Consider the following 13436-nt stretch of genomic DNA (forward strand, 5'->3'; position numbering starts at 1 on the left):
CTTTTGGGTTTTTTTTTTCCCAATAATTTAAAAAGGTAGAACCATTCTTTAGTAATGAGCCATGGCTCTCCAATCCCTGCTCTAGAACAGTGCCGTTCAATAAGCACTGGGCCTTGTGCACTCGAAATGTGGCTCATGAGAAACAAGGAACTTAACTTCTAATCCAATTTAATTTTAATTATTTTAACTATAAATGGCCACATGGGGCTACCAAAGTGAACAGCGCAGGTCTGGAATCTAATCAAGCAGCTAGGATAGCTGTGGGTTCAGCAGATTCATAAAGCGAGCCATACGTCCGAGCCACATATGCAACTTAAAGCTTTCCTGGAGCCACATTCAAATCCAAAGAAGCAAAAGAAATAAGTGAAATTCAATTTTCATAGTATATTTTATTTAGCTCAATATACAAAAGTATTATCTTTTAAAATACCAAAATAAAATAATTATTGAGGTATTTTACATTTTTGAGGTGGCGGGGACACTGTCTTTGCAGTGTATTTACGCTTATAGCACATCCCAGTAGTGAAGTTGTGGCTAAAGACTACTGGAATGGACAATGAAGCTCTAGATACAACTTCCAGCCTGTCGGAAATATGGGGAATACTGAAATGAGTTAGAAATCGCCACAAAGAAATCACCAGGTAAGTCCAAAATGTAGAATATTCTCACCAAAAACTTATCTGGAATCTTCAAACTGAAAAGGCAATGTTATGGATAGAAGTGGGGGTGTTCTTCTAGAATAAGAGAGACTAAAGAGACATAACAAAATGCAATGTGTCGAACCCTATTTGAAATGAATTTGAAAAAAAATTGCTAAGAAAAACATTTTTGGCTCAACTGAAGAAATCTGTATATGGACTGGATATGAGATCTTATTATGGAATTACTGTTAATTTTAGGTGTGCAAAGATAAGGCAAGTATGGCGAAATGTTAACAACTGGTGAGTCTAGATGGAAGGCACAGAGCCGTTCTTTGTACTAGGCTTTCAATGTTCATGGATGCCTGAAAACTTCTGTAAGGAAAGATGAAGGAAAACAAAAGCAAACGGTTTATTTTAGTGGTAACCACAGGTTGGATAGGCTGAACCACTATCACCTGAAAAATTTTTTAAAAATAAAATTTCAAGTTGTAAGCCTCAGTCTCACAGCCAGGATCTTAAAGATGTTTCCCAGGCCAATTATGATGTACATCCAGGTTTAGGAATCAAAATTAACTCCATCAATGACATTACGGTCAGTGGGCCAAACAATCTTCTATTTCTTACTTGTTGGAGTAGGTGTCGTACAATCCCACCTTCCCGTCATCAGTGCCAAAAGCTAAGCAGCCTTCCTTGGTTGGGTGCCAGCACAGCTACAAAACATGAGGAAAGGCGCATCCCGTTAAGGGAACCGTCAGGTTATCCTTTCAGCATTCAAACGGACAACTTTCTTGCTCTTGGTATCTTCTAATTTTAAATGTAACAAATTTTCATTATTTAAAAGAAACAAGCATTAAACAAAGTAAAAATCACTAGTAATCCCACCATCCAAAACACCCCATTGCCAATTTTGTATCTTTCCAGATATTTTTTTGTGAATAAAGTTAAATATATACAGTTGAAAAAAACAAAAATAGGTTTAAACATTTAAATGTGCATGATACACTGTTGAGTGGGGATACATAACAGTTTAGAAAATAGGATTCTATTAATAAAATTTGCCAACTGTGGTTCTCTGCATTATAGAAGTGGGAGAATACAGTGGAGAGTTGGAATATTTTTTGCGTTCTACACTTCTGTACGGTTTGGTTTTCTTTTTTTCTCTTTATATTGTTATTATTTTATTTTTTATTTTAAAGATTTATTTATTTGAGAGACAGAGAGAATCTCAAGCCGACTCCACACTGAGCGCTGAGTCCCCGTGTGGGGCTCGATCTCACAACCCTGAGATCCCAACCTGAGCTAAAAAAACCAAGAGTCGGATGCTTAACCAACTATGCACCACCCAGGCAGTCTCTGTTATTATTTTTTTATTGAAGTATAGTTGACGTACAATGTTATATTAGTTTCAGGTGTACAACATAGTGATTTGGCCAATTCTGTATGGTTTTCCTTTTAAAACCAAACATTTACTGATTTTAGACTAGAGAAAAACAAAAACCATATACATATTGTTGTGTAATCTGCATTTCTTGTTTTCTAATTTTCATTTTTCATGAATCATCAACACCTTTCCACATGAAAGAAAGAGCCACATTATCATTTTTAACAGTCTGATACCATTCAATATGTGTTTATATTATAACTTAAATGAATCTTCTATGAATGCACATCCAGGTCATTTTTAATTTCTTACTACAAGAATTACTTATTTGGAAAAAAGTTCAGAGCAAGCTCAAATAAATCATCCTTACCGCTGTAACCTTGGACTTGACACCCTGCCAAAAATTTTTCACATCATAGTTGTTCTTGATGGAGAGTGTATTCCATACGCGGATCATGCCATCCCCAACGCCTATGGCCAAACAGCCCATGTCCACAGGAGAGAAAGCCAGGCTATAGGCAAACCCACCGAGGGAAGGCAGGGTCCAGCAGCACTCAAGGGTGGCCATGTCCCAACATTTTACCTGAAAGATCAAGGGTTAGGGTCTAAAAATAAAAAAAGATCTGAGAAACTGGAAAAAGAATGAACATCTCAAGTAGGATGGACTCAAAGAATGGGTAAGAATAATGTAATTTAACTATTCCAGTAGGTACTGGAAAAAGTGTCTCTTAGAAAAAAAAAAGTAATAAATTATAGAGCTCAAAGGGATCTTAGAATACATTTATTCCCAGTGATGTCAATTGAATTCAGGGTCATACAGTGAATAAACCAGACCCAGGCCTCCCATTTCCCAGAGTCCACTGGCGTTTCTACTTTATTACAGCACTGGTAATCTCATTTGGCAAACCCTAACTAATAATGAAGATGGCCTGAGGACCCTGGAAAATGACAGGAGCTCTCTCAAAAAGCAAAATATCTTATATCCAGGGGAAGGAGAGTGCTACATATTTAATCTTCACTTGTTTAACAGAGGAGCTTGGGAGAAAACAGTGTATCAAATAAGCCTAGCTTAACTGCAAAACAATAGTCATAGACTCTTAAATAAAGCCAATTCTCTCTTGGAGATTTCACCAAAAGCAGATGTTTCTCCACCTAAACTATAGACAAGGATATTTTAAAGCCAAAGCATGATGATCTCACACATCCTTCCCTGGACACATCTACAATTCTTTAACATATCTGCTTTAACAAAAAGGCATCTTGGTGGTTCCTCACCTTTCTTCAAACTCTCTGCTGTTGACATAGTTAGTGCTCATCAGTAACAGTTAACTCTGAGATTGGTCTGGGCTTGGCTCAGGGGTCAAAGGTGGGGCCTGAGAACTGATGGATGGTTTGAAAAGCCCTCTAATCCCATCCAAGTCATAAATCCGCGCTCTACAATGCTAAATGCAAAATAAGCAGTTCTTACATCTCTATCCATTGATGTGGAGAGCAGCAGCTGTTTGTCATCCTCAGTTTGTAAAGGACATAAATTAAATACAATTCTTGAATGATTCTGCCCTTCTGATGAGGCACTAAAAAGGGTATATTTCCGTCTCCAAGACTGAGTGAGATCCCACAGCAACAGCTCGCCTCTGTGAAGGAAAAACAAGCACGAGTTCTCTTTCACAAGCGATCTGAAACAAGCGGATTTGGGGACAGAGAGTAGGGGCCCTCCACTGCAAAATAATTTTGCTAACTGTTCTTTTAAGGAGAAGAAACTGCATATTCTGAAATATGCACAAAATAGCTCAGAAAGAACACACACAAAAACAAGGAGTCACTGCCCCTGGGGAAGGGAATCTGGTTGCTTGAGAAGACAGAGTAAGTACTTCACTATGTTCCTGCATTCTTTTTGAATGACATGAATGTACTGCACTACCTTTGGAACAGATTTTCCTAACAGCTTTAACTGTAAAATGCCACCATAATTTGCATAGCCCAAAGCTTTATGACATACCCTCTCTCTCTCTTTTTTGGGACAGTGTGGGGGAGTAGGGCCGTGATCAACATTTGGGGGGAGGGAGAGGATTTTTATATGCTTTAACTGTCATTTCATTTAAAAGCAGGGTCCTTGTCTGCACTTAGAAGCCAGTACTCAATACATTTTGTTCAGTGAATGGCTATAATCGCCCTAAGAGACAGGAAATTCTGTAAGCTCCCTCTTTTACATATGAAGTAATTAAAGCTCAGAGTAAAGGGTCATGCTCATGAACACACAGAAGATAAGAGACTGATTCTGAAATGTAGTTCTGCCTGACTTTAGAGTCCACGCTCTGAACCACCAGGCTATACTTACTGGTTTTCTCAGTACTATTATTAGATAGCATAGGAATTTGTCTCATGGTTTTTCTATTACAAATGGCCCATGATGATATAAGCCTTCACCACTGCTTTTTCCATCTTGTGTGTCTAGAAAGAGAAGCCTAGGAATTCCTCAAGCTAGAGTGGAAAACAAAATATGTCCGAGAGAGCGTAACCAAAAAAAGACTTACCCAAAACAGCTGGATACCAGCTGTGTTGGTTGATCCTTGGGCCAATGGAGTGTCAACCAAAGGCGTTCTTTAACAGTTGGGTCTATACCCCCTCCTCTTCTCTTCAGAAAGGGTAATTTCAAAATCATCACCCCTGCAGATTAAAAGGAGGTCAGTGGGTGCTCAAGACAGTGAAACTACACACGTGAAGTCCCCAGCAGTTCACAACACAGTTTGTGGTTTAAAAGTCCGTTAGTTTGGTTACTTAGAATTCAGACCTCATTTGCTCATGGAAATGTTATTATACAGAGTTTTAATACGAGTCTAACTAATTTAGGTGAAACAAGCTTTTACAGTCTGTTCTGGCAACTTAAGCACATTAAGAATATTGTCTGTCTGGGAAAATGAGGTTTCAACTGAACTGTGGACCCAGGTGGTAACACAACTCCAGATTCTCCAAAGTTGGCAGGACAGGATTCCTTCTTCTAGTTGGCAAGAAAGCCAACAAAAGGGACAAATATGGCAGTCAACATGAGAAGTCCCTCCACCCCTGACATGCTACTCACCAGTGGTCCTTCATCCCTACCATGTATATGGAACTCACTGGTGGAGCCTCTAAAAATATTTATGCTAGGGCCCAACTCCTAGAGGTTCTGATTCAGTAGATTTGAGGTGGGGTCCAGGCACCCACATTTTCCAGAAACTCTCCTGGTGATTTTGCTGCATGACTAGGACTGAAAACCATTGTACTAGACATCCATAAGCTTAGAGGTTACCCTTCTGGAGGGTGTTCTTGGCCTAATATTGTCCCCACTTGGAAGGATCAGCCATAGTATGTCCAAAAGCAGCTCACAATTCTTTAAAAAATTCTGTTTTCCAGAATAACACTATTAGTTACCAGTGACTAAGCTATAACCATGTGCCAGCACTGTGCTGTTTGCTTCCTATGCATTAATGCACTTGGATGAAGACGATGAAGCTTTTACGGTTTTTAAATGCAGTGGAGAAAGAAGACTGCTGTAAAGAGAAAGGCTCGATTTTTACTATAAAGGCCATGTGCACTCTGCCTGGAGTTCCTCTCAATTTGTAAATTGAAGGTGAAAGTTCTGTTCAAAGAGAGAAGCTTGGGAAAACTGAAGGACTGAGGGTCCCTGTAGTTTGGATAAACTGAGCTTTAACACTTAAACATGTGCTTCTACACTGGGTATATGTTATTTATCCTGCATTTGTGCATTAAAACCTCTAGCTCTTTTCCATTTCTCTGATCCATGCCTTGCTAAATTTCAATAGTCCTATCCTTATAACATCTTGCCTTCTTTGACAGTGTCCCTTCTAAGAATGCATCAGAAACCCTCATCTCCAAAACTGCAATCAGACTGGGGGGAGCAACTTTCTGGATAGAAAAGTAAAAAACTGCCTTCTGGCGGATGACACACTCTTAGGATAACAAGATACAATTAAAAGTTTCTACTTCTACCAATCACTACAGCTTGTATCACAAAAAAAACATCAAATATCAATCTTACCTCGGCCTCTAGAGCAGCTCCAGATTCGAATGGTCTGATCTTTGCTTCCAGTGGCTAAGTAGCAGCCTTTTGTTACTGCAGTTTGTGCTATAACTTTACCGTTGGGAATTTCAAGTTCTTCTAGGGTAAAGATGGTCATTTTGTTTTTAATTTATACGATACATGAACTTGTCAAAGAACTAGTTTGCAAGGTTTCTGAAACTTAGCTATTATGTTTATAGATCTGATCTGTAAAACCTAAAGTTTTAAATGTAATTCAAATGATACAGTTTTACCCACATTGTTCTTTAGGTCTGAGGAGTACTCAACCCTCTTAAGTCATCTTTACCTGAATTTTCCTCTTGATTGATGGATAAACAGTCTTCACCAAGCAGGGGACACCAGGCTATGGAGTGGATTTCATCATCATGGCCTCGAAGCCTGTGAACAACTTCTCCTTTCTTACTGATGTCAATTATAACCACTATGCCATCCTTGTAGCTAAAAAACAAGAGTTAGAAATACTGAAAAATGAAGACAGAACAGTAAACATTTTGGATTAGGAGTTATCACTGTGCACTTCTAAAAGGTAAGTGTATTTGGGATGAGGGAGAAGGGAAGAAAGCAAGAAATAATCTTTTGTCCTTTTTCCAAAATGTTCATTTTCTGTTTCCCGGTGGTTCTGACACATTGGTCACCCTGCCCCCCAATCAAACTCTTGGCACTAAGTAAAAATGTATACATTACCTGGCATAAGCTCATAGAATGTTCGAAGGGAACTTCTGGAAGAACGGTTATTTGTGGGGCCCAGGACCCAGCAATCCCTCTGATTAGAGATGAATTTGTCCTAACATACTTACACCTCCCCCCCTTTTTAAAAGCGATCCTATTTTTCTAACTGTGAACAAAAGCTGCAGTACTGTAGCTTCTAGATCTGGATATTCCAAGGCTACCATTTTTTTTTTTTTTAATTCAGAGGACACTGAGAAATTCTAATAGCTTTTTAAACAAAAAAGATGAAGTACTTCATACACATAAAGAAGTCCACCAACCTGCTTAAGGGAAAAAAAACCCAATTACCGATATGGTTGAAGTCCTTTTACATCCCACCCCAATCAAACCTCTCTCCCTCTCTTCCCCAGAGGTAAACTGCTATTCGTGAATTTTCTGTTCCATCATTCCTAGCCTTTCTTTGTCTACATTCCCAAAGATGATGGAAAATGATTCTGTATGTATATGTATTTTTTGAAGATCTTATTTATTTATTTGACAGAGACAGACACAGCAAGAGAAGGAACACAAGCAGAGTGAGTGGGAGAGGGAGAAGCAGGCTTCCCGCGGAGCAGGGAACCCGATGAGGGGCTCGATCCCAGGACCCCAGGATCATGACCTAAGGCGAAGGCAGACGCTTAACCGACTGAGCCACCCAGGCGCCCCTGTTTCTGTATATTTTAAAACTTCATATAAACGGCGTCCTGCGGTCTGTTTTTCTGTAGCTTGTTATTTTCGCTTATTGTTAGTGAGTCATCCATGCTGATACATCTAACTCTGGTTCCTGGTCAGTCACTTATACTACTGGATAGTGCTCCATTGTGTGAATATGGCACAAGTCTATTCAGTTTCTCTTTTGGAGGGCTTCCGTTTTTGGTTATTACAAACAAAACCAAACGAAAATGCCATTAATAATCTTATACACACTTAAGACAATTTCAGATTTGATGCATAGTAGTGGAACTGCCAAATGTAAGATGTGTACATCTTTGCTTTCCCAAGTGGCTTTACGTATTTACATTTCCTATGTACTAGATAGTTCTATAGGGAAAAAACACCATTACAGCTCTATTTATTTTTCTCCTTTTATTAAAAACATTTTCCCCCATGGGGCGCCTGGGTGGCTCAGTTGGTTGGGCGACGGCCTTCGGCTCAGGTCATGATCCTGGAGTCCCTGGAGTCCCTGGATCGAGTCCCACATCGGGCTCCCTGCTCGGCAGGGCGTCTGCTTCTCCCTCTGACCCTCCCCCCTCTCATGTACTCGCTCTCTCTCATTCTCTCTCTCAAATAAATAAAATCTTAAAAAAAAAAAAAAACATTTTCCCCCCATTACAGCTTTATTTAAAAAAAAAAGAAATCAAGTATCAATCTTTGCAGATGGGGACTTCGAAAACCATCAATTTTTGCAGCCTAATAGTCAAGTGATCAAGCTGTTCTGCAATTTTAATCAGCCCTTCAGGGAATGATCACCATTTTGAAGATCCTCTAAAAACAAATCGTTCTGATTCAATCCTGTGTCTGAATGTGCAGTTCCTTCTACCTGAAAGATTTCTTCTTTTCTTGTGAATTCTTGCTCATCTTTCAAGGTCAGTTTGATTCAACCTTCTCTGACCCCTGCCTACCAACCATTCTGTTCCCTCTCTAGTGCTCCCACTTCACCCAGCAGACCTCTGATCCACAGACTCCTTCAGTTTTCACTATTACACACCCACAACTGTCTTCCTATCCTTTCCCTCATGCCGCAGATTTCACCATCCATCATCCTAATCACTCCTTTAAAAACACCCTTAGCTCCTTTGTCCCATCTCTCTCAGAGGTATTTACTCCACAAAACCCCAAACTTTGTTGAATCCAACCATACCCTTTCTCAATCAGTTTGAATAGTTTACTTTGAATTCATGACTTTGATTCATAGCTTGGCACTCAATAGGAACCACTGGACCTACAATGTCCCTCAGTAAGCTCGTTTTCCTATTCTCTCAGATGACTAGTTTCACATCTTCCTGCATGCTCCCAGCCCCACTTTGAGCTTGACTCTACCTTTCTGATTTATGCCTCATGGAGAAAATCAGAAGCCATCAGAATGAAACACCCTCCTCTTCCAACCAGATCAACAAACCTACCTGCACCTGTTTCCATATTCTCACTTGTCCTTTCTACTTGTGATCTGGATCCAATCCCCTCTTGACTTCTCAATATCACTGCTGTATTTATCACCATTTATCTGTGCAACCGGCTCTTCCTCTTCCATCAATGTAAAAACATGCCCTTATTATCTCCCATTTAATATTCCCTTGACTCCCACATACCTCTCCTCTGGCTTCATGTCTATGCACATTTGTACAACAAACAAAAGTCTCCATGTGTATCTTGACTACTGTACCCCCAGTTTCTTGAATCCACTCCAGCCAGACTTTCTCCTCCAATGTTCTAGAGCTTATGTCAATTCTTCAAACTAGAGTGAAAAGACATCTTTGGGAGAGAAGTAGATGGAGTGGTGAGGGAAAGGGGGGTGCCTGCTCACACAGTTTATGTGAAACAACCTTGGTGATCGAGGTGCAGGCAGAGAGCCCAATGCCAGACTACTCTCCCAATCCAGACAGAGGGCTGAGAACTGGGACAGAGCTGAGTCCTCTGACACTCTGGGAGTAAATGTTCTTTTGAAGAGCAAGTATTGAGGGAGGGAAAGGGGGAAAGAGGGTATTTCCTACATTTGGAGGCTGACTGAAGAAATCAGATGTGAAGAATGAGGAAAGTACACTATTGTAGAAACTAAAGAAATATAAACAGAGAGAGAGAGAGAGATAGTAAGGACCTGGAAGTCATAGGAATAAATGTTACCAAGGGCTCAGGGAGTGGTTAAAACCTATAAATGGCTTCTTCTGAGGAATAAATGGGACAGGAGAAGATAAAGCAAATGCAAAATATGCTCATTAACAAAAATACATTACCAGTAGAGATGATACAGCACTTACCCAATGGCTACTAAATCTTCATGATGAGGTGAGCAAGTAAGACAGAAAATTGTCCTGGGTTCTATAAAGAGGTGCTGGCTGTCATTTCTGTTAAGCCAGTAACAGAAAACTACTCCTTTTTCATCTCCAGATACTATTAAATCCTTTACTTGAGGAGACCAATGCAATGCTGATATTGTATGCTTTAAAACAAAACAAAAATACATTTGCTTCTCATTTGTCAGTGCTGAATTTTTAGTTTGTTTTTAACCTGTATAATACCAGGCACATTGATAGGTACATAATACTGTTACTGCCACTTGTATACCAAGGGTACATGAACCAAATGGTAGAAGAATTTAAGCTCCTAAGGATCAAAGAACCATTTAAAAACATTTCTTCCTTTAACAGCTTAACAAAGCTTCGCAAAGTTCTTACGAAGATTGAGTCTTTTCCTTTTCTACATTCTCTCAAAAGGCAGATTTATCAAGTTTAGAAACAAGTTTCATTCACTCATTTACAGTTTATATCAGCAGTCTTTTTCATGTAAAGAACCAGATAATAGGTATTTTAGACTCTGTCAGCCGTAATGTCTCTGGTACAACTACTCAACTCTGCCGTTGTAGTATGCAAGCAGCCAATACTTGAATGAATGACTGTGGCCATATTCCAGTAAAAACAATCTACAAAAACAGGCAGCACTGTAGTTTGCTGACCTCTGGTTTATATGTATCTCCTTCCAAAAAAGTTTTGAGGCATCTTACAATATATTAGAGTTTCTCATCCAATTAAGAACGTAAAAGCTAACTTGCACAGATGAGCTAGAGTACTTGAAACAAACGAACCCTCAGCAGATACATAATAACGGTCTGAGAAACCATTAAGCCATGATACCTGATGGAGTGCATGTTCTGTCACGACTGTTCTTGTCTCTACATCCCAGATTTTCACAGTTCCATCATCAGAGCTGGTGGCACAGAGGTTGTATTGACCCGGGTAATGAGAAAAGGTGAAGCCAGAGACCCTTTCGGTGTGTCCCACCAACTCCCCTATGACTTCAAGGAAAACCAGACTTCAGGTTAGAGTGCTACCTAGATTCCTGGCAGAATCATACTGTTGTTAGATGAGTGGGACCTCACTTGTCCTGTGGTATAACGAAACTATCCAGGCACTCATAATCAGAAATCCCAAGTGCTGGTTCTGGCTCTGCCACAAGACTTCAGCCCAGTCATTTTATCTCCTTGAGCCTCACTCTTTTCAACCGTAAAATGCTGCTGATATCCCTTGCTGTTCACAGTTCACAGGCTGAGGAGTGGCTCAAATGAAGAATGTAAAAGTGATTCTTATTTAGATATGGCCAGAGCTCATTTGTTAAAGAATAAATAACTAGCTTGCCATATCCCAAGGCATAATCAAAACCTAGTTTGGAGCCTGAAAGCTTCTGGCTCAACTCATTCATCTTACAGAAACAAGTATGTATTTCCAGGATCTTGTTTAGGGCCTGGAGCTGTAGGCAGCCCCTAAACCCAGAAAGGCTCCCAGGGGGCCCGCGCGCGCTGCGTGGGGGAGGGTGGCCAAAGATGTTATAAATGCCTGGGTCTAGAAAGGGGTAACTTCAGTGAGCGAGCGGTCCTACGTGAGAGCGCCAGGAGGCGGGACCGCTAAGCCACAGCGTGGTGTGCTCAATCTTGGAGATGCGGACGCAACAGCCTAGTGACTGTGAGCTGATCCTTCCTGGGCCTCAGTTTCCCCATCTGTAGAGAAAGGTAGCTAGAAACGCCGACTCGGCGCCTCCGGCGAACCCAAGAAGGGCAGGAAGGCGGGGGCCCGGAGGTGGGGAGTTACCTCGAAATGGGGGCGTCCCAGGGATCGCGCCGGCGCTCGGGCCCACGCGGACAAGGAAGACGGAGGTCCGCGCTGCGAAGCCGAAAAGGCCCCCGGGCACGGCATCGCTGCATCGGGCGCAGTACCAGTTAGGAGAAGGCGGCAGCGTGCGCGGCTCCTGTCCCATGATCACCAGCCAGCAGGGATGAACGAAGGAGCCACAGGGGTAGACCGTTCGCAGCCCCACGCCGTAGCTGGGAAGGGGGCGGGGTTGGCTCCGAGCCCCGCCTCGCCGGGCCCGCCGCTACGGCGCGCGCCGAGGCCCAGGCCACACCGCGAGCTCTGCTCCCGCCTCCGCGGGGCTGGGAGGGGCTCGGCCGCGCGCGCGGGGCTCCGCCTCCCAGTCCCACCCGTGGCGAGAAGGTCTGGTGCTGCCGGAGCCTAGCCTGGGGGTTAGGCATTCTCACCTCCTACAGCAAAGTACATAATTAAGGGGTTAGACTTGTGGAGTCACCTCCCCGCACAGCCGTTTTATTTTTTGGACCGGTTCAACCACTATTCCATCAAGTATTTTTGAACGCTATGTGCCAGGGCACTTTGCCAGTTCTGGAGATTCTTTAAAGACATCTACAACAAGCCAGTTAACAAAAAGATAAAAGTTTGAATCAAATCAAAAAGGAAAGGAAGAGTTAGTTCCGGCAACTGGGTGGAAATTCTGGCTCTAGAGTCTTAGTACTCAAAGAGGAGCGGAATAGAGTAACTGTTGATTGCGTGCCAGCTCTGTGAAGGGAATTGTATATGGTTAACTGCTGTGGAGGAAAGGAATGAAAGTTTCGGATTCTGCGCTTGCACTCTCCTAATCCTGTATTGCTTCTTTGCAGAGGGCATGTGGCAGTCCTGCATAGGAAGTGAACGAAACCTGAAATATGTATCCTTATGTAAAGAGGTCAAGCATATATTTGGATGTGGGTAGGGGCACTAATTTTGGAGGCATCCAGCCCCGGATTGAATTAGTGGTTTTGCCAGTTGTCGGAGAGACTTTAACCTATCCTGATCTGTTTCCTCATTTGAAGGAGGATGATAATCCATGCCTTGTTGGATTGCTGTGAGGAATACATAGATTTAGTGAAACGCCTGCCGGGCATGTATGGTAGCAAGTTGCCAGTGAGTATTAATTTATCTCTTGGAGGTCAACCTGGAGATTAACATAGGGATTAGGACCTCATACTTTGTATTCGAGCTGTTTGTACATTGTAGAGCTTTCCACACGATCTCTAGTGATTTTCACAACAAGCCTGTGCTGTAGGGATAGTTGTTTTTGTTTTGCTCAGAAGAAAACTGAGGCCCACCTCTCTTTTCCCAATCTTTCCGGCCCCTTGTGAGGTGAGGTTTCTCAATTTTTCTTTTTTCTTTCTTTCTTTTTTTTTAAAAAAAGATTTTATTTATTTATTTGACAGAGATAGCGAGAGAGAGGGAACACAAGCAGGGGGAGTGAGAGAGGGAGAAGCAGGCTTCCCGCCGAGCAGGGAACCCAATACGGGGCTCGATCCCAAGACCCTGGGATCATGACCTGAGCCCAAGGCTTAACCACTGAGCCACCCAGGCGCCCCGAAGTTTCTCAATTTTTTTGGATCTTGATGAATGTTCAGAAACTCACTAGTTTTGGCCTTTATTAAAGTCATTCATTCCCAGGCAAGGCTGTCCGGATCACGCCTATAGAGCAGGCGACGTGTTCGCGGTCTCCATGACAGCATCCCGGGTGTAAATACTGCTAGGTCTCCCGCGGGGGGGTGGGGGGGGAGGAGAAAGGAGGCACCTAAGAATTGCGCATGCGCTTTGTCCACACA

General features: G+C 42.0%; 1 protein-coding gene across 5 annotated transcripts in view; it reads right to left on the bottom strand.

The window, feature by feature from the left end:
• GEMIN5 (gem nuclear organelle associated protein 5) overlaps nucleotides 1-11857 on the bottom strand; it is a 40994-nt gene extending 29137 nt beyond the window's left edge. For 3 of the 5 annotated variants that reach the window (XM_035012923.1, XM_035012897.1, XM_035012888.1), the window contains exons 1-9: nucleotides 11611-11857; nucleotides 10660-10820; nucleotides 9787-9968; nucleotides 6390-6541; nucleotides 6062-6181; nucleotides 4557-4689; nucleotides 3491-3656; nucleotides 2393-2605; nucleotides 1266-1351 (exon numbers count right to left, since the gene is read on the bottom strand). In XM_035012923.1, coding sequence (XP_034868814.1) covers nucleotides 1266-1351; nucleotides 2393-2605; nucleotides 3491-3656; nucleotides 4557-4689; nucleotides 6062-6181; nucleotides 6390-6541; nucleotides 9787-9968; nucleotides 10660-10820; nucleotides 11611-11776 — 1379 coding nt within the window. In that variant the 5' untranslated portion in view covers nucleotides 11777-11857. The remainder of the gene's footprint in view (nucleotides 1-1265; nucleotides 1352-2392; nucleotides 2606-3490; nucleotides 3657-4556; nucleotides 4690-6061; nucleotides 6182-6389; nucleotides 6542-9786; nucleotides 9969-10659; nucleotides 10821-11610) is intronic. The other 2 variants (XM_035012915.1, XM_035012906.1) reach the window with 1 other exon arrangement.
• Nucleotides 11858-13436: the final 1579 nt, after the last annotated feature.

Source organism: Mirounga leonina, unplaced genomic scaffold (assembly GCF_011800145.1).
Source record: "Mirounga leonina isolate KUSES-001 unplaced genomic scaffold, KU_Mleo_1.0 Mir_104, whole genome shotgun sequence".
NCBI classification, from domain to species: Eukaryota; Metazoa; Chordata; class Mammalia; order Carnivora; family Phocidae; genus Mirounga; species Mirounga leonina.